The following is a 25,939-nucleotide window of genomic DNA, read 5'->3' on the forward strand; positions in this document are numbered from 1 at the left end:
AGTTCAAGTCGTCCGTGCTTGAGCCAGCTGAAACTATGATATATGGAAGTAAGTCAAGGTCAAACGCCTAGAAGTATACCAAAGTGTCAGAGCAATATCATGTGAGAACTAAACAAACGTGACGTGCATATGGATTGTAGGTGTTTCTCAACGTTTGTGAAACCCATAAGAATAGGAATGGTACTGACAAAAGAACACTGTCAAGGCGAATCTAGGACTCAAGAGTCTCAAAGCGAATCCTTGAACAACTAAGGGGGATAACTCTGGGCATCGAATTCCAGTAGTAATATATGAATGGTACTGACAAACATTGGATCATTATCATGGCGAACCTAGGACTCAAGCATCTACTGGCGAATCCTTGAACAAGTAAGGGGGATAACTCTCCACAGCTAATTACCCTGAGACACCAGTTACTCAGACAAAATCCTAATAATTTTTGGTTGATGCAAGTGCCTTAAATATATACTGTAGAATATTATTATTACATCGTAATGTACAATTTCTTCCTTCATAATGTTGATATCACGTTATTGTTTCCCTTCAAAGTTAAAGATTAAATTTTTTTTAAATCTCACAATAATTTACTTCTACGACAGAATACGATTATTCGAAACAATTTTGGTTTGTTTAATGTCTATCGCTTTTCTAACATCGGAATGAGTGAGTGAAATTGATCGATATCCCAATTTCAGAAAGACTGAGAGGAGCCAATGTATTTGTTTTTAAATTAGTGTTGTTTTCTAAGCGATCGAGGGAGTTATATTTCAGAGGTGGTTACCGCTCAAAATCGCATTTCATGTGTTTTTGTGTGTTTGCATTTCATTACTGCCCCATCAAGAAGTTGCCGGAGCGATCATATCTCCACATGGATCACAGACGCGGTATTTGTTATGGGTTGAAGGTCCCTGGTCGGGGAGAACATGGAACTTATTTCATCGTGGCTGAGATATTTGCCTGACAAACGGTAATCTATTTCCAATTAAAACATTCAGAAATAATGTTGGGTTTCGAACACATTTGAATAAGCACTTGCGTTTCATCGATGTTCCATAAATCTGAGACACATGTCAGGTTACAAGGTGTAGATGGTGGACTCCGGGCCCCGGATGTTAATAAAATGTATTTATTGTGAGAAATATATCAAAATACAATCCTGTTCTGCTTGTGCAGGAAAAAAAGCGTAATGGAAATTCTACTGGCGTCATAAGTTTAATAATATAGGGCAAATAACAAATGGGAAGGAAGTTGTATCTCAAGTTGGCACACTCGCGTCCGTAACTTATTTGCAGAAGTCATTTTACAACATTACCTATACATTATAAATAGAAATGACGAAACCCCTTCCATATTCAAAACTAAACTGATACTAAATGGGGGGCACGGGAGGCACTGTGCAGAGTTGCGTCCCTTGGACACGCCAGATACTTATGATTGTGGGTTCGAATCCCGGTTCGCGCCGATAATGTTTCTAGGTTTGTCAGCACGATACCCATGTTCGTGGGTTTCACCGAAGTGGTAAACGTCTGAGACCTGCCTCACTTAGGGCTGTCCTCCCACATTCAGCCTACACGCCATGATATAACTGGAATACTGTTAAAAGCCAACTCACTCACTCACTCACTAATACTAAATGGGGCGTCCATTGTACGATTCCGACTTTTTCATGAGTATGTCTATATGAATCGGTATTAAATAGTGATCATACCAGGAGTGTGCTAAACGTTGGGCGTAACCTTCCCGACCGGTATCTCCCATCACAAACACATGCAAAGGCAAGTTAATAACACCTTACTAAACGGAAGATATGGTACCACTTAAAATAGGGAATTGCTAGGATCAACTTTGGAAATGTTCTTGAATGTTGAGACATTGATCAAACAACTTATGAGCAAGCGGCGTATGCCTATTTGCATTTATTTTGCTTCACATTATTGTAGTAGTGCTTGTAGGATCATTTATCAGTGTCTCTGTATTGAGGGAGATAGACTGCAGAGTTATGTCCGTTAGCTTTGTCAGGATCCGCTAAAGATTCGCCCCGATTGGTATATGGTCATGGCGTCAGTCACTGGTTGTCTGGTCACTGCTTCACTAATATCAGTGATGATAGCATCAATGTGTGTTATTAGTCACCATTGAATGACTCACAAGAGAAATAAAGCATCTATCATGCTTGAAATTAGTGAGTGAGTGAACAAGGTTTACGCCTGGTTACAGAGAATATCAAAAATGGGTTTATCACATTTTACCCATGCGGGGATTAGAGCTAGATTGTGACTGTTACTACAAGTTCGGACTTATGCCGATTTTATAGTGTTCACCAGCTGAGATACCATGCCGCAGGTTAACATTTATACCCCTCTCAGACACAGTATACTGACTTCAAGTCGACCTTTCATTGTTTTAGCCTCTTAATGCCGAGCGCCAGGCAGAGTAACAACAAGTACCATCTTTTAACGTTCGAACCACCGACCTTCCCCTCTCCGGTCAGACGCTCTACCCGCGAGACCACAGAGGCGGTTTCGTCGAATGTGGATTACAGAACCGTGATACTGAACTGCATTTTCTCTTGGTGAATTCACGCTACAACATGCATATACATGTTATACACTATCTGTTACGTATTGTGTAATAACGCCTCATTTCACCCCCAACTATGATATAATTCAGAGAATGCCTCTCAGAAACTGCAACATATGAATACAGAAGTTATCCACGAAGAGTTACAGAGACAATAGATCGGCACAACATGACAACTGTAGCAACTCGTCTTTACCGGAAGTGACGTAATCGGAGGATTTAGAATAAGCCCTCTGGATACACAGCCTGCATATAAATTGGTCCACCTCCCCATAGAGAATCAATGATAATGTCTCCAGTACGTGGCAAGATACAACCTGCATCACAATGGAAGTCATCCAATGTTCTTCGTCGACCAATGGAGCCGACGGTAATGTCGTATAAGCATGAACGAGTAACAAGAAAACCAGTGAATGCGTAATATAATTTCCTATCGGGTATAGGGTTGATCCACGGTATTAAAGGATCAGAGAGTAACGCCATGGGATATCTGCCCGATCGTTGTCCTTTATGGAGATATACCATTGAGTGTAGCACCTTGGTACACTGCTACTCTCTCTCTCTCTCTCTCTCTCTCTCTCTCTCTCTCTCATTTTATATATATCTCTCTCTCTTTCTCTCACTCAATCTCTCATTTTATATCTCTCCCATCTATCTCCCACCTCTCTGTATACCCCACTCATATCTTCTCTCCTTTCTTCATCTTCATTTCTCTATTTTAGCTCCTTCCTTCCCACCCTCCCTTCTCTACCTTTGAAACCTATATCTTCCTCACTATCTCCCCATACTCTTACAATTCAACATTTTCACCCCTCTCCAAGCTTTCTCCATCTCTGACCACCAATCTCTCCTCCTTATCTCTCATTTTCTTTCTCCTTTCTCATGACATGTCTCTGTCTTGAAAGTCCGATTCCCTATCTCATTCTCCATTCCTATTATCACCTGCTCTCTATCCCCCTATCCCATACATATCGTTCTCAACCCTGCCCTTGTCCTTTTGTTCTTATCACTGACACAAACACTAGAATATAATGACACTATAACTTAAAGAATAGAATATAGAATAAATACAATGACATACTTACAACTTCCGAGTTTCAGAGGACATTTGATTTTACCCATAGGGTAACTGTGAAGATGCATGGGACATTTAGCATTCACTGTCAATCTGGAATGATAAAGATATGCATCCGTCGTACATTTATTTGTATTTGCAAATTGGGTTCATTTTCGTATATCAAGTCAAATGCTGACGTGAACGCTTGTTGGCAAACCACCATTTTTAAAGCTAAGATTAAAGCAGCGTAAAGCAAGAAAAAACAGGATACTGCTGAAAGAACGATGGTTAAAGATTAAGGTCTAAACAGCAGGATCATTTAGCGTTCTTATCTGAATGACTTCATCATGAACACACTTTTCGCGAACACCAGGTGTCATCTAATGTTCTTCAGTGATCCATTCATAAGGATTCACTATTATTTTGCCTTTTACGCCCATTTGAATTTGTTTCGGCAGATAATCGAGGTTGATTATGCCCAGGGGTTGACGTTATATATTATGTCCATAACGGTATAATCTTTGTAATCGAATGTAATGTTGATCAAATGAGACCCTTGAAGCAAAGACGTATTTGGTTTAATATTACCTACCTCTATTACGGAGACGCTAGAGGATACACTTATCTACAAATCGCTGTTATCAGATATATCTGATCATAAAGCTTTGGATATACATTTATACCAGAATCAGTCGTGAAATGAAATTCCTTCCGTCCCTGAAAACGAGCCTATGCATCTTCTATCAAAGGTTAAAGTCGCATTTTGAAATGTGACAATGAATAAAAATGAATACTTTTAGACATAACGTGCACAATCTACATTTTAGCATAACAGCAATTTCTGGAATGGGATCCCATAGTAACATTTTTTAAGTTTTACCAGACGTCATTGTTTTGTGCAAAACAGTACACTAATAGTTTTGTTGAACAATAATTCTAAAATACACCTGCTATTTTTCGATATTTCTCAAAGATCCATTATCGCGTAATGTCTTTTTTTCCGAAAACAGCTGTGGTGTTGTTTTCCTAAGACATGCATCCATTGTGAATGTTCTTGTTTTCTCCTATTGAAGTGTTTTTGTTTTTCATAAAACTTCAAAATGTATTTTAATGTAAAAGTTCCTTTTGCATTGAGTCACAGCGAGCTGCAAGTATGTTTCCTACTTGTAAGTCGATCAGGATTCCAGACAAGTGTTACGTATCTTGATGACCAAATGCAATACCTAAGCATGCTACATTGTAATTCTGATCATACTCCCGGGAAATATCTGACCGTATATAACTCAGGTTAGACAGGTTCTACTGACTCCTTAAGCCCTTTTCGAGCACACGTAGCGTTGTATTCTCATCGGACTTCCGGTCGTCTAACTTGGACTTACGGTAACCGTGCCTTGTCAGTGAGAATGCATGGGATTAATTTCGTTATCTAATGTGAAATCATAAGACTGACATTACTAGGGAGAACCTTGCGTGTGTCAGGAGATCGTATTCTCATTTAATATCAGATATAAACCAACTACTGCCCTGAAGAGAATTAGTCTGGAACTGTAACTGTTTCCCAACTTCAAACCTTGGAACATCACGTATGCCCTCTGTAGATGACTCGTCAATATTTGATAGTCTAATTTAATTTTTGGAAAAATCCCAACAAAAACATTTTTTTATATACATATACATATTCATGACCTACAATCTATGATTATCTTAAATAATATAATTATTTCAATCGTGTTCCAACATACGAAAATGTACTGTTTCCCTGATCAATATCATACTATTATGGACTGAAGAAATATTCGTATTAGAAGGACAAAGATAATCTCTCTTACATATGTAAATGTTAGAGGAAAATACTGCTTATTTTATCACCTTAAACTACCATACTCAGTTTGAAACGACACTTAATGAGATCATTACTGCCACGGGTTGATTCTCGAGAAGGGAATAAATGATTTGAATTCTGAAACTCGGTTTCTACATTAGCTTGTAATCAGCTTGTCAACCACGGGGAGATTTATAAAATAGCTATAATTCTGTATCAGAATGAGTTACCAAAATTTGAATATTGAGTTTAGAACGTGACTGTGATGTGACGATCAAAATTGCCTTGTCTCCTTTATCCCATCTCAGAGATGCTATGAGAATTTCTGGCACATTAAGTCTTACTTAAGTCTCTGTTTATTAATCATATGAACATTGTCAGAGTGTATGAATGATCTATTCTTTATGGGAACAGGTCGTTACTTTCGGCCCCTTCTGATCAGGAGGAGTCAATGGAAGGTAAAAGCTTCCTCAAATTTGAAGTTGTGAAAGGTTTATGTGAAATCAATCTGGTACTAAATCTTACCTCTAGGTGTATTAAGCTTCAATGTTTAAAGAATTAAGATCGTTTCGCTCTTTCATCGAATTCGGAAGAAAAGTGTCCGACTACAAAGCAAAACGCTTCATCAAAGCTGCATAAAAAGATCGAGTTGAGCTCGGAGAAGTTTCAAATGGACTCATGTTTTTATAGTAAGCTGGGGAAGTTTTGGGTCGACAGGTTAACAACGAGATTTGGCTACGGTTAAGAAACGGTTCCGTTTTAACGAGCGAACCATCAGGAACTTCATGTCGCTATTTCACTGCTGAGAAATCCGATCAATTGGAACTTGGTGGCATTTTACTGGTAGCAGCTGACACCATGCGCAATTAAATCCCATCTTTTCAAAAAGCGTGCCATTAAAACCAATACATCATTTGTCTCCTGCTTTGCAAAAACGATCTTTCTCTGGCGTGCGAAGAGATCACGATTTCCAACCGCGAGAAATCAGTCCACGGCCACTGATTTCTCTATATCATTCTACTTCAAAATAAAGGAGTTACACATCCGTTGATTGGGTGAGTTTGTCGAACTATCCTCAGGGTAAAGAAATCGAAAAATTTATCTTGAATGACACTTCCTTCACGGGGCATACTTATATCATTGATCTATCATCTTTCAATAACCGCACTGAGGGGTTCGCTTATCAGGCTGCGACGGTTGGTGAAATATGATTGAGAGGGTTCTGATCTATAGAACTTTCAATTCCGGGGGAGCAGGACGGTCGGATCACATCAATGGAGGTAATGCCACTCCGAAGTCTATTTTCTTGACAAGGACTTTCTGCTTTCGGTTTAAAGGGCAGGAACATTGGCTGGTTCATTTATAGAAGTGCACAGTACACTGGAATATGCCGGTGATGGCATGGTGTCCTTCATTTCATCCAGGATTGCTTCTTAGGAGAAGTAATACGACATCAGCCCTCAACTTCAAACATCAATCGCTTGACTACCTTTTAACGTGTCCCTGTGATATTCTTCAGCTTTCACACACATACAACCCTGCGGGGGTGCCAGTGGCAGTATTGGTCCCCAATTCGCGATGCTTCTTGTAAAATCCGAACGAAACGAGGATCGGGTGGTTACAATGTTCGACATATTTGATGGCGTCATCGATCCATCGACATGTCCCGTTGTTCATGCTATCAACTGCTTTGCCTGGTCGAGACTCGATTTTTTACAGACTCTGGTATATGTTGTAATATTGCTGGCCTTAAACAACATTTAAACTCTCAACCTTATATAGTTTCTTCTTCTTGTCTCTTTTCACTTCTTGTCTTAACCAACATCCTTCGTGGTCTTGTGGGAGAAGGTCCGCCCGGAGAGCGGAAAGTCCGAGGTTCGATCCCTGGTCACGACATACCAAAAGACGTTGACAGATGGTACTTGTTGTTACCAGGCATTAAGAGGCTAAAAAAAGAACTGGTCGGCTAGGAGTCAGTATACTGTGTCTAATTTTGGGTATTCATGTTAAACAGCGGCATGGTTTCTCAGTGGGCTAGCACTATAAAATCGGCATTAGTCCGGACTAGTACAAGCAGCCATACAAACACTTGTGCATGCACGTCGCATTATAAATGCAATAATCTTGGAAGTAACGTTAAACTCCAGTACACTTCACCTATTGTCTTAACCAAATACTCTCTCTGTGTGGCCCCATTGATCCCCTTTCCCCCGATCCAATCATCGGTATTTTCACCTATTGTGTTTATTCGTAAATCCCATATTCTTCACTTCGTGATTCAATCTGAGACGATCGTTCCCGAATCCCTGACGCGAGGCGAGTTAATTATACAGATAAGATCATACATATATATTGAAATCGCAAGATGATGATTGAGTGTGTCTACGGTTCTAGTTGCGGGGTATATATCACCTTGACAACTCCGACATGCAACTAGTGAATTGGGAAATGATTTCAGATGACTTCAAATTCCATACTGGCTTTTTAGAATTCGTCGACAGATTTACCTTTTGTGTCTATATTCAGCGCAAATGAAGGAAACATGCAATAAAGTTGAAAAAAACAAGCCTATTTCAAGAGCATACAATATATCAAATCACTGTTTCTTCGCTTGGGAAGATCATGGAAATATCATAGCAGGGTCGACTGGCCCTGAAGAGCCAAAGTAGGAGATAAAAATATCCGTTCGTCAATGGCATGCATGTCACTGTGCCCTGGTGTACTTTGACATCAATGTTAGCTTGATGGACACCAGTGCAATAGAAGTCAAGTACTTGTTTTTTTTAGTAACTCTAAGCACACGTCTTCACTATGCACGATGGCCATTGAATGAATACGATTCTGGTGTCAAAGCAGACAGATTTGAAACCCTTCAACGCGTCAGTTTCAACATGTACAAGTGTTTTTGTAAGATGTAGTTGACATAAATGTTCAACAGGCGCGATTGAAAAGCGCATCCAAGCTCGTGGTTTCTTTTACTTAAATTCCAAATAATGAAATATAAAGTAAGTCTTTAAATAACGTCTTACGCCCACCAGTGACAAACATACGATGTTCAATGACTGATCATGACTAAATTGGAAACGAAATGACAAAAACGTAAGAATTCTTTAGGTAGTGTTCATTTAATATCATGTAATTTTAATGTAGTAATGTTAATTTAATGAGATGCAACGTAATACATTTAAATTGCAGATGAACAAAAAAGAGCCATTTAATAGATTGGCCGTAGCGTTAACATCTGGCAGGCGATTTCAATCCGATGAGAAGCAACTAAAAACATTTGTATTGCAGATGGCAAACAAAAATCTAAATTTTTTTTAAATGGTTGCAATGTTAGCAAGCGAATGCCTTTGACATTGCTGACTTCTTTATGAAACTGAATTTACCGTTTGAAGTTGGTTTTTTTGTTCAGTGAAAGTGAAGGATATCCTCACTAAGATTGGAATTTAGAGTAATTATATTTAGGACGGAATCTCTATCAGATTATATCTACTTGCTTGAGGAACACCAATTTCATAACAAAAGGGTTTACATTAAATACAATGTGTTATAGGTAGCTCCAACTCGCATCACGAAATGAATCCCTATAGCCACAAACAGTAAATGAAACTTCACTCACGTAAACTAGAACGATTACATCCCATGTTTAGCAGTAAACCTGTACATGTACTACACAACATACGCACTTGTGATACAACAATCAATTTCTCAGGTAAATTCTGCAAAGGTTTTTTCAGAATACATTGAGGTCTATCAGATTATATCTACTTGCTTGAGGAACACCAATTTCATAACAAAAGGGTTTAGCAGTAAACCTTGAGTTTTATCTTGCCTGAAAAAGATACTTTTTCATTATGCTTGAATCCAAATTAATATCTGTTAAGTCCAACAGTTGGTTAATGGATGTACACCACAAACATCCGCAAGAACCAGGGAAGCGTGGCCCAATCTACAATGAGTTAAATTACTTACACAAGCCAATTTACGATGTTACTCTTGTATTTGGCTGGGCGACAGAATGACCCAAGAGAGAACAGAGTCTCCGAAATTTAATTACATTTCAATCTGTTATTTCCAAAGAAGAAATGGACACCGGTGCGTCTCGCATATGGCAGACAATGTCTGCACGTTTCATTGCTAGGGGCACAGCAGCTTTGTTCAATTCCGCTCCTTTGTCACGCTTCCTTGTTCCCCAAACTCGACAGAGAGACACCGGATATCCGGTTTGCGGGATTTGCTTCCGGGCACCGGATATTAGACTCACCTTCGAGACATATACAGATGCCCGTCGTTTCGAATCCGAACAAATGCGTTGGGAACGGTGATGTTGTGCGCTTTGGAATTTTTGCCATTCAGGAAATAGGTGTTTGGTTTCCAAATATACTGAAGAAAGCGATTGCTCAGGGTGAATTCAGTGACGTTGTCCATATGGAATTTGAGACGATCGTCGTGCCATCTCTGTCGGAGGTAACACTGGAAGGAATAATCCTGTGGAGAAAATTATAGATAAATATAAGATGGATTAGCTCTCTGTTTTTACGTTCTCTGAAGTGTTTGGATAGACAACTGACGCCCATGTGTAATTTGCGATGACCGAAATAGGGCTTATGGTAGGGTGTATTATTACTATACTCAAGATTTCAGTAAAGGATAAGTTTGTCGCCCTTCCAGTGGCTGCTATTTTAAGGGAAGGCAGTTTAGCCTTAACGTCCAATGAGTACAGATGATTTTTCTCACATTCACCTTGCCCAGATGTTATGTTTATCACGAGTTGTTATAATACATTTAATAGTTAACTTCTTATTGATTTATCAGTTCCGATGATTATTATTATTACGTACGATTTTGCATTCACGTGACATGCAAGAGTGATTAATGCTACGGGAAAAGACGGCGCCGATGATTATCTTTTGTTATAGGTTGTGAATGAAATGTTAGTCCCGACGTGTTTTATCGCGGTTACATTCATATATTTTCCCCGCTGTTTTCACTTTTATTTGTTTCGGATTATCGTGATTTCTTATTCTCTGGCCGTAACGTTATGTATTTAAATCGTAGTATAAGAAATATTTGAACATTTAGATTTAGCTTGATAGTGCCATTATCATCACATTCATTGACACACGGTTTATCACTATCAATGATTCTCCCCCTGGTAATAATCAATAATAAGGCGAAACATAATTATTCAGCAGAGTTGCTATACATTTTAGCACCATACATGCTACGTGAGGTATAGATTTGGGTCTGATAGGATCAGCTGGTCTTGGTATGAAAACCAGATTATGAACCTTCGATTACCAGCGACATATGGTTAGGTTAAACGTTTAGTACTTGTGTCATTTTTAGACTCCCTGCAACATTAAGTTCAAAGACCATAATCTTAACTGGGTCTAACTCTGGATTCGAACCCACTACCAGCGGATCCTGGTACGATGAAGGGACACAACACAACAAAGGTGCAATACCACTGAATACAGGTTCTACCTTTCCCCTTTTTACTGTTGGACATTATAATAAATGTTGAGATGACATCATTGACAACATAGTTAATTTAGGTTAAATATTTTTAGATGACGCTTGTGATTTAACGCTTAAGACAGACATACATACATACACATACAGACACACGGACGTGATTAATCAGTATTTCGGCCAAGTGGCCCAGATATATGTTATGTGTCATGTCAAGACAAGGGAGTATTATTTTGTGTCACGTTGCCTCCACGCCGTACTCAATCCACGGTTCGGGTGTGGGTTGTGGGTGGGCGGGTGGTTATGGGTAGCTTAGAGGTTAAAGCGTTGTTATGCCGAAGGCCCGGGTTCGATTCCCCACATGTGTAAAATGTGTGAGCCTCTGATATTGCTGAAATATTGCTAAAACGGCGTAAAGCCATACTCACTCACTCACTCACTCCACGGTCCAGGGGCCCGTTCTACAAAGCGTTTCTAACGTTACGATTATCCTAAGCTGATGATAACAAATGGTAGTTACGATCATTTCTGCATAATATCGCTTTGTGTAACGAGGCCTAAGTCTTTTTCCTACACGGCAAATGCGTTAATTATATCTTAACTCGAAGCATATTTCGATGGAATTTTAACATAATCTCACAAACGACAAGAAAAGGATTGAACAAAAGTCATTTCAAACCATTGAAACATATTAATCGATGAGGGCACATATTATCATCAATACTTGACTATAAATATTCAAACCTAAGTCTAGGAACGGTCTACTTACCCAGCCGTTCCAGACGCTCCCAATTTAATTAATATGCCACGTAATGACTGAAAGGAGAGACGGTAACGCTCACCTCAGATAATAAATAATTGTGAAATGTGTACATTATTACTTGAAATTGCCGCGACTGGTTACATGACAAATACACTCAACGAATTACGTGATACCGATATCCAAGTAACTCTATCGTATTAAATCAAGCTACGACATATATAGTTGCTTTTATAACCCAATGCACTTGCTCACTCAAGGACATATCAGTGGCAAGCAACCAAGCGAAAACGTTCTGCGTCAATCTCTGGAACAACATACATGTTAATTTTCAAAAAGTGCAGTGCACGCGATTTACCCCTCTTTTGTATCCACTAGCTGGCAACTCCATCTCTGGTTTACACTCAGCCTCAAAGCTTTACAAAGTTTTACTCAAAAGTTTACGCTCAGCCTCAAAGAAATAGTCTGTAGCAGGTACATCGAGCCTACCCGTGCGTACCTCCTCCAACTGGTTTCTATAAATGAATGAGGTGACGTATCAAGTTCACATGTTGTATGGGGGCACGGGTGGCCCAGCCGTCTAAGGCGCAGCGATTCGCTGTGCAGAGTTCCGTCCCTTGGGCACACCAGAAACTTATGATTGTGGGTTCGAATCCCGGTTCGTCCCGATTATGTTTCTAGGTCTGTCAGCACCATACCCGTGCTCGTGGGATTCACCGTAGTGGTAAACGTCTGAGACCTGCATCACTTCGGGCGTACCTCCCACATTAAGCTGACACGCCGTGATATAACTGGAATACTGTTAAAAGCGGCGTTAAGCCCAACTCACTCATTCACTCACTCACATTTCTATTGTACGAGTCCGGATAGAAGTCATATTTGCAGTTCATCTATGGGTGGTTTGTCTTGTAGTTCATATTTCGGAGAAATGAAATTAACATCTGTGATGAAAGGTGTTTATGTTTTAAAAATGTACATCCATCTAGTAATTAAAACTAAGTACGTATTTCAATATTTAATGCTATTGTTTTTAACACGATGACTTATCATGAATTTGACCACATATATTTTTAAAGCAGGTGACATTTGGTGGGGAACTGGGGCTTGTGTGTTTAGCTTCCTATACTCGGAAACGGAAATGGTTAAGCTAGCTATTTTTGTTTATATTGCTGCTTTAAGACCAGACAGTGCATACATATACATGCAATAGCTGTTGGGTGCCTAGTTATTTAAACATGTATACAGAGTTACTATAGAAGTCAATGGGGAAAATGATTTTAATTGATATAAATAAATACGCCTGCTAATGGCAACCGTGGACAGAGATAACATTGTGTTCATTCCTTGTAGTATTTCACGACGCTGACACGTTTTACACCCCATCAACTCTATCTGGACTGCAATTAGAACAAACCAACGATGCCACACTGGTTAGGAATGATCGTCGCCTCCTTGTACAGGGGCAATAACTATATTTTATCGGTAATCTGATATTGGGTTGTCAAATTATATTTTGACCTCGGATGACCATGTCTGTTGGTTTGATTGATGATGATTTCGATTCCTGTAATATATCACCGCAATTGACAAGCATCAAGAAGCTTCTGCGCTAACTTATTACATAGAAACTACCGTGGTAATGTTAACATGTGATATTGAACCTAATTGATGGGCGCATCAGGCTTTGATGTTGAATCTGTGAAAGGAGATTATTACTCGATGACCTCATTGTGAAAGTAGAATTACATTTCTGACAACTCGAAAGCTTTCAGAAAATGGTGCATAAAAGGTTAAACAGGATTGCAACATATCGTATGTGAATGATTAATTGCAGCAATTAACACTATTTAATTGGAAATTGCATTTTGTTTGTCCTTTTACATTCATAACGGGGTTTCATATTACATCTCAATAAGAACAGCGAGATATATCGTGTATGAGACATTATCAAGTTCAGGAACTGTATAGTTCGTAGACAAAATCAAATAAAAAAAAGGCTTGAACAGTTCCCGTCTCAAGATAACATGTTATCATGAAACCAGTGTCTCATATTGACTACAATAAAATCTACAATGATCGCTAAATTAATTAGTTACCGTTAACTAATATGATATTTTTTTGTGTATAAATAAAACAAAATTTAGCGAGATCCCAAACAACTGCTGACGATGCATTACACTGAATAACAAAAACGACAGTAGGATGTTTGAGAAAGCGTTATCACAAGCGCCGATGCTTCAGTAGGCGATGGAAGGAACTTGACCAAATAATGACCACATACACATGTAGTGACCACGCGTTGGCGATATGCATGACAATGTAATTACCGGACGCCTGCCAACACGATGATCACATATGCCTTCCAAGCGATAAGCACATGTGATAGCCCTGATGACCGTATGATGAACAAATGAACACATGATGAGATATGCTCATCAACATAATTACGACATACTTAATAAAATGCTTATTACATAATGACCACACGCTTACCAGATGTTGCTGACAAGGTTATAACATTATGAACACATGGTGCCCAGATAAAGACCATATGATAAGAACATGCTTATGACATGATGAACACACGCTGACCAGATGTTGCTTACAAGGCTATAACATGATGAACACATGGTGCCCAGATAAAGACCATATGATGAGAACATGCTTATAACATGATGAACACACGCTGACCAGATGTTGCTAACAAGGTTATAACATGATGAACATAAGGTGCCCACATGATGAAAACATGTATATAACATGATGGACACATGATGCCCACGTTTATAACATGCTTATAACATAATGATCAAATAGCGATCACATAAAGATAACATGCTTATAAGACGATTGACACTTGGTGGTCACAAGATGGTGACATGCTTATAAGACGATGGACACTTGGTAGTCACAAGATGGTGACATGCTTATAAGATGATTGACACTTGGTGGTCACAAGATGGTGACATGCTTACAAGACGATGAACACATGGTGACCGCAAGATGGACACAAGATGATAATGTTGGGACCACTCGATGATCACATGCTGAGCACAGAACAGCACGCTTGACCACATAACGATGATAACGATCACATGCTAACCATGTGATGACCACGTGATGAGTATAACCTATAATAGCAAACGCGGCATTTTTGAAAATTAACATTAGTTTAGGATCTCATGGAAAATTCCCACAAAAAACGTGAGTAGTATACAAAAGTTCATATTTTTGACAACAGTATATATTGCCAAATAAGGCGTCAAAGATGTCTCACCATTTCCATTTCAGAAATCTTTCCAAAACTTCTTATAGATACGTGGGTCTCGATTAGTACAGGCTGATCTGAAATGAAAGCAAGAGCTATGAAAATGTGTAACTAATGATTAATCATATTTTATACGTTCCATGCAATGTGATATGATTACGTCGTATACGTTCAAGCGGTATTTGCCGAAGTGCAGAATGGCATCCTGAATATTCGATTTACAAAAACCATTCTCAATGAAGCTGAAGTAAATATTTGATCAGCGTTATAACGTGAAATAAATTCAGCTACGGCTGTTTCAAAGCCATACGCTCTGTTCTAAAAACACTGTTCTTTAACACGGGGATGTTAAAAGAAAAAAGAAAAACAAACAGAAGAGAAGGCTGCTGTCACTCAAGGCTGTTTACCCGACGCCCAAAAGCCTCAAGGCGCTTTCACTTGCCACCAGGTCTTCGCTACGAGACTTTCATTTTCACTATTTTTTACATTTTCATACTTTGTTTTTAGACAATGTTATTTAGAAGCTCATTGTGACGTAACATTGGCGGACGCCGTCACGGGTCTAAATACGTTTGACGTATTGGACGTGCTTTGGGATTCAATGTTCATGATATCAGTCTTAACTAGCTTTAACTACGACATTTGGAATATCGCAATAGGACTGCTTGTCTGTTGACAAATGCCAGATTTAAAGAATCGAGCATGCGGATGAATTTATTTGAACGACCTTAAACAACTCTTAAAACCCTCATCTGAAAACAAATATATTCCCTGAGTCCGATGCTCTAATAGTCTGTGGCACATTCTGGTGTCATTCTATACTTTTTTATTATTAGTTTTTTTTTCATTTTGTTGATGTGTTGTTGTTTTTTAATTCCATAATCGTACAAATGTACATTAATATTTGTGCAATATATAGTTTGTGCTCGTATCTGCAGCCTCTTATTCCTGTGTGATGTCCAACTAGATCTTGTGTCACTACTTCATCCACGTCATCTCAATATAGATTTTGAGAGATTTATGTAAATATTATCTCTCTTCGACAAAACATAAATATACCTGTTTGTCCTTTCATATTTACAATTTCATATAATATAACACTGATTCTTACAGAAAGGGATTAACTTATTACATTAATGAATAAGTAATCCAGTGCATTTTCTTCTTTAATTACAAGGGCGTCACATAAACACGATCGTGACGTTTCCGTGTCATTAGCAAGGTTACGAGTACCCACTCAGAGATAATTCATCACCACGTTTAAAGCACCATCATCTTCTCTGGCAGTCTAGACGGTGAGACAAGGCTTCATTGAGCCACGCGACCATCCACAGTGACCGTTACTGTGATACCCCTAATAACATTACTTTAGATTTGTTTTATGTGAGCGAAAGGTGACGCGAAGTGCACACGTCAACACTAAACATAGGATAATTAATCTCGATAAGATCTACTTTCTACAATACCTCCTATCTATGGACAGGCGATCTTATCGCTTTGTTTATATCACTTTGATCCTTGCCCAGGAATAAACATCGTACAGTTGCTGTAATTTACGTTTCTATGTTTCAAACACTGTGATGGAACTTTCCCCTTATTTCTTTGCACTTTACGGTTGAATATTACTGATACGATGCCCTATCTTACATTTTATACAGAACATAATAAAATAGGCGGGATACAAGCAATAACCAATATTTATCAGATTCCTTGTGAACGTAACTCTGATTTCGTTAAAACGATGTACATCATTGTCATGGACTTTTTCAAGTGTTCTGAAAATTAAGAGTTTCATCATTCAAATACCCTTCTAAAATCAATAAAACAAACCTCTCTGCACTGTCCAGCTATGGTGTTGCATAAACTTTGACTCTATGCACTCAAAGATAAACACTGCGTTTGGTCTTCGTCCAGATAAAACACGGCATGGTGTATTAACTGGCTGCTTTTCACACATTAGCTTAATGAAAAGCGATGCCCAGAATAGCATAACATAAATCTTAGCTGGGACACGCAGGCAGACAAAACAGTCTCCGATAAGAAGCGCTGTGTGCTGATGCTGGCTGTACTCAGACCTTGCATCCTCCCAGTCTCTGCATGTAGTGATCAGGAGCGTCAAAACCATGCGAATAGTCCAACTCGTGTCTTTGGCAGTGGACTTGTATGACGTTTGACCCGTGAAAGACACATCAGATATGTATTTTAACACGGTGGGGATCCCCTTTAATTTTGTTCTGGTTGTTTTACGCCCAGTCAGCAAATTTCCAGCTGTCGGGGCTATCTGTAAAAACTGACTCTGGACCAGTCACTCAGTCTGTCCACCTAGCCTAATGTATAATATGGGATATTTGGCACTTATTCTGTCCCTGAATCCTTCAGGGTACTATCGTCAAGTCCTTGAAGGTAGTTCAAATAAAGGCGACACTATTCATAAGAAATCTCTACCAGAAGCAGATTCCAGTGTACGCTTCCGACGATATCATGAGCATGTGTTTCTACGAAGATTCCAAAGAGCGTCATACGACTCTTTCTCAAGAGTTGTCTGATCAAGGTTACAACATTCAAGGCCCCAGCAAGAGTTTGGAGGACAAATGTGGAGGACATTTCCTAATTTGAGGCCAGAACCATGTATGATGCAGGTGAACAGGTGAACAATTGACTTGCCTTTGCATGTGTTTGTGACGTGCCACCTGTTGGGCACGATACGCTGTGCTTTTCGCGAACACCTGGTATCATCACTATTTGATAGTGCTTCATGAACACATGCTTATGCTATAGTCGGAATCGTACAATCGTCTTTGCTTTTAGCAACGATTTCTTTTACATATTGAAAGGGCTTTATCGCTTATATTTATGAATCAAAATCAAATAGTGATAAATAGGTATTCACAAAAAGGTGAGCGTATGTTACCGGTGGCCCCCGTCACAAACCCATGGAAAGGTACGTTAAATGATCACCTGATAAGAACACATGTGGTACAAGTCAAAATAGTGAATTGTATCGGGAGTCAGTTTTGTCACACCAGTCAATACATGAAGACAAAACAATAAAAGACAATCCAATATTTCGGTACAGGTGCTAGAACACGTTTTTTATTTGAAGACTGTTAAAATCTCTAAATCAGCTCTGACTAAATTGACACTGCAGCCTCTAAACAGTCTAGGACATAGGTAGGAGGTACGTAACAACATACCTACGGCATATCAAATATGTCAATCAACATTGAACAGTTGATTTATTGTTGCCACGTGGTCGGACCCATTTCAAATAAAGCATACTTTTACATACAATATATATTACATGAATTATAATCATATGAAGTAATAAGATCGGATGTACAGAAGCTGTGGTGAAGCAATGCCTCATCCCTGAGCTGCACGTATATCGGTATTGCGTTGTGTCATGAACGTTTTAACAGTCTCATAAGAGTCCACTATGTCTAGAATATATTGCCAAATACGTGAAGACCTGGTACAAGCACAGTTTCTTACTGATTCATAAACATGCTCACGATGCAGTCGGAATCGTAGAGTCTACGATTTCCAGAGAATGACTAAGGAAAAGATTATGTCGCATTATAAAAATATGAAATCAAATGTAAAAAACACTTTAAGTGGGCATTTTGGAAGGTAGGGTACACCACTAAGGATACAGAAATATACCACTTAGTATGTTATAAATCAAAGTATCATTTTGACAGTCTTTTTAAGAAACAGAAATTGGCCTGCGTCAACAGACCTTGACAACACAAAGTAGTCCTGCACAGATGAGTATTTTTCATGGCAGTACCAGGCGAAAAAAAGAAACCATTGAGAACATAAGTGGTTTCCCTGAGAGGAAGCTTGCGAAGGCAATTCATCGTGGCGTCACATTTGGTCTTCTGTAGCAAGAAATATAACCACTTAACGCTGAAATTGCATTCTCTTGGCTCCAATAGTGTAGATAAAGGGTTGTGTTCCGCGGGTCAGAGGCAGTGACTAGCACCGTGTAAATATCCACCACTGTGATCGATGGGACAAGAGTGTTGATAGCATGCTACTCGATAATGTGTATGTTTCACAAAAGCCCCAGACTTGCTCATTGCAGCCTTTTCTGACACGCCTATGAGATTGCTGTCAACCTTGGCAGCCACATGTTTATTATTGCCAATAGAGTCATGTCCATTTCAAGAAGTGCGATGACAAATGAAATCAAGAGTGAAACACATCAAAGACTGGCCAAGAAGTACTTAATGACAAGTGTGTTATAAGGCTACCTTCTGATTTGCTTTCTTTTTGTAAATGTTTGCATTTGTGTATATAAGCATGTCCACTTAAGAATATGCGGTAACAAACTGTATGAATGGTACTATATATGAAGATTGACCAACAATACTTAATAACAATGCCTTTGTATAAAATTTAAATTATGTCCGATGCAGTTCCTTATTTTGACTTGTACCACATGTTCCCGTGTTTTTCAGGTAAACAAATTAATTGACTTTGCATGTGTTTGTGACGGGTACCACCTGTGGGGCAGGATACGCTAACATTTTCGAGAACACCATACCATCCCGCTCTGAGATTGATTAATAAACGCATGCTCATGATAAAGTCGGAATCGTACAATCGAGTCTGCTTACGGCAGAGATTTCTTATGAAAATAAGGGTTTTGTCGCTTTTATGTATACTCAGCATTTAATTGTAAATTCGTTAGTTTTTGGGAGAATATAGGGATGTCGAATAACAAAATAAACAAGCATGTGTATGTACTTAGAAACTTTTGTTAGTTCTAAGGCCATATGACCTGACATTGTATACATTTTTTGACTACTGTCATTGCCATACTTCCATTTTACAATGTGTAAAACTTTAATAAATTACTTTTCTTCTTTTTCTTCTTTTACACTGTTACACTTTGATAGACCGGAATCTATAGGATACGACCATGGGGTCATTCATCAAAAACAAATGCACACCTTGCAGGTGTTTCCATTTCTATTTTAGGAAAATCCACACTACTCCTTTGATAGACCCTCGAGATATTAACAACCCTACTTCACAGTCTGGCGTGAAATATTTATCTCACATACCAGACAACGTTGAGAACATAACATGGAATGATAGGTGTGATTTTGGATCGACAAAATATGACCAATTAAGTCATTTACATATATTTTGCTCCTTTATACATACTGCCAAACTAACAGGACAGCTCGGCGCAAAAACAACTTAATTGATTCACGGATCCGGACTTATCGCCCTCAGAGCCACCGATTATACATCGTTATATGGAACTGTCATAAGTCATTACCGAATGTCTGCCCATACTTCACATGGCTCCTTTGTAAACTTATACTTTTTACAATCAAAGCAATAAATCTTTCCTGACTGAAATGTACATACACGTCTGAAATACATTTTATCATCAATTTCACATATACTCCTTTGATATCGACAAACACACCATTAAGATTTCACATTTGCTCTGGAAGACAATAATTCAATTTATAGACTGGTAACCTTTTCAAAAACGTCTGCTAATCTGATGATGTACTGTTACTATATAAACATTTTTCTTCCCCTTTTCTACTCGATCTGTGCCCATCCCAACAGATTGATCGCTGAATAATAAAATGGGAAGAGAAAAATCGAATGAAAATAAAAGGCAGTAGTGAATAATGAGATTGTCGAGAATTTCATTACTTGCTATATGCTGTGGCGGATGAGATTTTAATTGCACTTCTTTTCCAGACTGTATTTTCACCCCCAAAGTTCACACTTTCTGTGGGTCATGGTAACTTGTTAGCACCTTACTTTGATGATGGCTTCTTATGCAATGGGACGCGGTGCATTAGAAAGTACATGACTGTTAATTGTTTAAGTGTTGCATTGTCCATCACATATGTTTAAGTGCTATTCACACTATATCCCAATTTTTATAATCACAAAAAATATATAGATTCATATTAATTGTGGTAAATTACATATACACACTTAGGAAATTGATAATGGCAAAAGACGTTATTGGGTGTATAACGACCGTCTTAAAACTTTTGCTGATGAATAATGGGATTTTAGGGGGAAAATAAATACGAAATTTTAGAGGGGGAATTCCACAAAAATTACTTCAAAAGCAAAAGTACCCAAGGGTAAAATAACGGTTTCAGGTCCAAACACAAATATATTTAATCAAGATTATTTGAGATCGAGAGTTAGTACTCATACATTTGGCTGTAACTATGAAAATCAAAATTTTCCCAAAAGACTCCAAAAATGAACAACATTTACATCGACTTAAACATCAATATCATATTTCAATGTCAATGTTTACTTTCCCGTAATGCGTATGGAATTACATTACATGTGTGTGTAATAAGAATCGCGTTCCATTACACCAACATGTTCAATTATGCACGTTCGTCAAAGTTCATGGAGAGGCGAGAAGATCTATATGGATGTGTGTTTGTCTGCTGAAGCATCCTGTTATCGACAAGCCCCTTCACATTCGATATTTTCTTCAAATCCCCTGTTGCCCATTGCATTTAGTTACAAGTGAAGATCTGTACCCTGGTGATAAACACGTCTAGGCTTTATGGCATAGTCGCCGACCGTGGTGTGACACATCATAGAGATTTCATTTGCAGACAACTCCTATTGTCTGAGCGCACAAGATAAATGCATCCTTGCATCCCCAGTAGCACACATTATCATCGTTTCTCTTATTTATGTTGTCCTGAATGTGATTTGAAATCAAATAAATATGACTGCACCATTAAACTCTCCTTGTATTCAATGGAACACATTTCGTTGTCGGTGCTTATGTGAGAGGAAATCAAAGCTGTACACACAGATCGACTTGATGAGACAAGTACAGTCCAAGCATCAATACCATGCTTCATCGTCTAATAATATAGTTAAAACTTATAGAGGGAATGTTGTTTTAATAAATGAATCCTACTACCAAATTAATGTGGCTTGAATGGTCTACAAATATAAATGTCGGAGATATGAACAAGAAACACAGGTAAATATGGACTCAAGGGTTTCATTTCACACATGCCACCTATCAAACTACACAGAGGCTTGGTGGTAAAGGTGAGGTGAGGTGAGGTGAAATAGGTTAACGTCGCGTCCAAGATTATTGCACTTATATAGCGACGTGCATGCACGTGTATGTGTGTGTATGTTTTACTACCAATTGAAATTTAAGTACATATCAATCAAGCCCTTAACGATTGTCCTAATGACACAGAGACACTGTCAGAGTTAGTTTTCACACACATAATATATTTAAAAGTGTAGAGGTGTCTTTTAATGAAGCGTGGACTCCCACTGCTACTATAGATACTACGTCGCAGTTTGACATCGAAACCCCACCCCGAGCTAGTCCTTAGTCCAACTACCATCTTTTAACGTATTTTGGTATGATTCGGCCAGGGATCGAACAACCAAACTACCACTCTCCAGGCAGACTTACTATCATTTACACCACGGAGATGGATACATCATATAAGCCTTAGATGGCAATGACATCATGATGACGCTATCTCAAAGTTTGTCGGAAACGACAAGCACGTCACAGATGACCTATTCTCTCTTTGCGTCAGCAACTCCAACACAATGAATCCTGCAAAGTGTCGTAATGAGGTATAATCAGTTTCATTTATACTGTCAACCGAAAACTGGCAATATCAAAACGTTTAAACTTTCAATCTGGATTGGTCAATTAAAGATATCCAGCTAGAAGCACGTTTGGGAAGATTGAATTGATTAGGCCATAATAAATAATATGTCAGAAAGGAAGCATCTGCTGTGTGAATGGAGAATGGACCACTGAGTGGCTGCATTGTTGCTCTCGCAAGATGAACGGATATTTATTTTATTCATTCGTAGCGTTATTGTTCTCGTATATTAATTCATCCATAAATCATAGATGAAAGCTATTGAAGAGTATTTGTTAATCTAATCTAGTGAAGTAACAGTTACATTACCCGATGATGTAATCAAGTCCAAAGAATAAAATGGGTAAAAAGGCACTGAAATTTACTTAAACTCTTTCATCGAAAAGGATTCCGTGCAAGTTTTAAGATGCCTTAGGGCTTTTTCAGCCAATCCAATTAGTGTCCAAGAGCCTAAGTAAAGAAGGGTTTAAATTTAATTTCCCTTTTCAACACGGGCCCAATAAAATAAGGCTTAACACAATTTCAAAACTATGACACTTTTTAAAAATATAGTTATTTTGATGCCAAGTGTGGTTGATTAGTTTCTGCGAGTGTGTACGTAGCCATAATAATGACACAACTTTCTTGTGAACTCTTCGACATCAAAGCAACATTTGATCAGTAGTATTTTTAGTTGTAATTTCTGCTCTTCCGAATAATGCAATTTGACTCTATGTATATCATCTGTTCTTGAAACAGTCTACTCCGTATCATGACATGGGGGGGGGGGGGGGGGGGGGGATTTCCAGCTGCACACATTTCGTCATCTGACATTTTAGATGTCAGATATTTGTGACAAGGAGCCCTGTTTCATACATCTCATTAGTCGTCTACCATGTAGAGTTCTCTACCTTAGATGTACCAGAAACCTATGATTGTAGGTTCGAATCCCAGATTTATTCTGATTTACTGGTTTGCCAGCACTGTTAGACGAGGTAAACGTCTAACGCCTGCATCACTTTGGACTTTTTTTAAGCTCACATGTCGTTATATAACCAAACTCTATCACTCACTCACTGAAATATAATTTGCTGGTCGGAAACACAAATGCCTCCTTTAAACCGTAAACAATTGTGTGTGTTTTGCAACAATTTGGCTTGAAGAGTCGCATTTAGTAAAAATGTCGACACAAATCATCACTCTTAATGTATGGTTTCATAATTATTTATGCTTACTATATGTTGGATCAGTTACCGACTTGCAAAATATAGTATTTCAATTATATCACGGCGTAGATAGATGACAAGGCCGTTGGCAACATATCAGGATGATTCACCACTGATATGTGGAAATGTCTTTCCAACTGTGTAATAACTGAGGGAACAGAGCACCCATGCCCAAGTTTAATGTAACTACTGGTACCTTAAGTGCCACGCTTGGAGTCCTAACGCATTTACTGTGACCGTGGAGAATCAGTCGTCACCTCAGTACGTCTTTCCAGACATGTTAAGTATGTTGTCTACGTTATTAAATTCAACATGGGTGAATGGGTATGGTTACATCAATATTCAAGCAATACCACATCGGGTGATACAGATAGCAAGAAGCCAAATCTATCATCCAAAGTCTGGCTGCCCTGGATGTAAAATTGTAGATGTGTAGTTGTTCCCACTAATAAGGCCTCAAATAACATATGCATTATATGTAAGAATCATTACAATGATTGTTTGATTAAAGAACTTGGCATAGGTGACATATCAAATAATGTCACATGTTAATTGAGGAAGAAATCTGCCAAAACCAAGTTCTATCAAGTTTGGGAATGTCCATACTCCATAAAAATCCGTAAAAAGAGAGATACACTCCAAGGCACAGCAAACGTCCACCAAATCCGTGTCTCAAAGTTTAACTATAATCCTTAATACAATCAAGGAAGGGATTTCTTTATATTCACATAAAGTATTTGAAACAAAAACGACGAAAATGAATTGCTTTCTATTTGCAATCTTAGAAAGGAACCAAATTTAATTTTGTCAAAATATGTTTTTACTTTTCTACACTGACTACCATACACCACATGAAAACCGTCAGGAACTTCATTCCTTGATCCATGGTGAACTTGTCACTAAATGTCACTGGGGGAAATAGTAACATTTCCAAGTTTCGAAAGTGAGTGAGTGAGTGAGGGAGTTTGGTTTTGTGCTCTTAGCAATAATCCAGCCATATCGCGGCGGGGGACACCAGAAATGGGCTTTACACATTGTACCCATGTCGGGAATCGAACCCGGGTCTTCGGCGTGACGAGCGAATGCTTTAACCACTAGGCTACCGACCGCCCCAGTCTCGAAAGAATTCTCATTCCAAAAATTGTGGATTTAAGGGTAGATTGAGGGCTTTTATCCAATGTTATTTCCAAAATTGGAAATCTATGGAAAGCCTTGGAAAGTAAGAAACCATTGAAAGGCATTGGGAAGCTATGAACTGCTTTGAAAGAAACAGTGCATTGTAGAATTTGAATGGACATGTTGACATACCCGGGGTACTCATTATATCGTAAATATAGTATGACATGCTTCAGCCTTCTAACCACCCGTATAATTATTATGATACAAACCAGAATTAGAACCAAACGTTTCGTAAATATATTATGATGTAGACCAGAGTTATACCTATCCGTATCATAAATATAGTATGATATAAACTAGAATTAGAACCAAACGTATCGTAAATATATTATGATGTAGACCAGAATTATAACTATCCGTATCATAAATATAGTATGATATAAACTAGAATTAGAACCAAACGTACCTTACATATATGACATAGACCGGAATTGTGACAATGCGTATCATAATATGAATTCAAAGTAAAGGAGACCTGTGAGACAGCATCGTCTGTTTTATATTTAGATCTATGCATAACATTTCAGATTGACAAAAACTCTCCAAACGCCTGTATGACAAGAGAGATGACTTTTAACTTTCCAATAGTCAAACGTCCAGTATTCTAGCAGCTCCGTCCTTGATGACTAAATTTCACAACTGTTGAGGTGCTCTCGACCATGCTCTTTCTACTACGATTTCAAAGAGTGTCATTCGAATCCTGCTCAAAAGTGATATGATCAAGGTTACAACATTCAAGGCCTTAGTAAAGCTTTTAAGTTAAATTTCTGTTCTAAATTATACTTGGTAAGTACATCAGTGGAAGGGAAGTAGCTATTTGACCATGATTGAAAGATAGATCATCGATATACCTGAAGCTGAAGTTCTTGAACATATTCCCTTGTTTTTACTTTGCCAGTCCAAGCAGAAATTGCGATAAATATGCA

At 38.5% G+C, this 25,939-nt stretch overlaps 1 protein-coding gene across 2 annotated transcripts in view; it reads right to left on the bottom strand.

The window, feature by feature from the left end:
* The window catches only part of LOC139449948 (gamma-aminobutyric acid receptor subunit gamma-2-like), a 102,414-nt gene that overhangs the window by 14,299 nt on the left and 62,176 nt on the right, over window positions 1–25,939 (bottom strand). The window contains exons 3-5 of one of the 2 annotated variants that reach the window (XM_071231559.1): window positions 14,975–15,042; window positions 9,727–9,950; window positions 3,666–3,748 (exon numbers count right to left, since the gene is read on the bottom strand). In XM_071231559.1, coding sequence (XP_071087660.1) covers window positions 3,666–3,748; window positions 9,727–9,950; window positions 14,975–15,042 — 375 coding nt within the window. The remainder of the gene's footprint in view (window positions 1–3,665; window positions 3,749–9,726; window positions 9,951–14,974; window positions 15,043–25,939) is intronic. The other variant, XM_071231560.1, reaches the window with a different exon arrangement.

The sequence above is a fragment of the Haliotis cracherodii genome, unplaced genomic scaffold, assembly GCF_022045235.1.
Source record: "Haliotis cracherodii isolate W230 unplaced genomic scaffold, xgHalCrac1.p SCAF_8, whole genome shotgun sequence".
Classification (NCBI taxonomy): Eukaryota; Metazoa; Mollusca; class Gastropoda; order Lepetellida; family Haliotidae; genus Haliotis; species Haliotis cracherodii.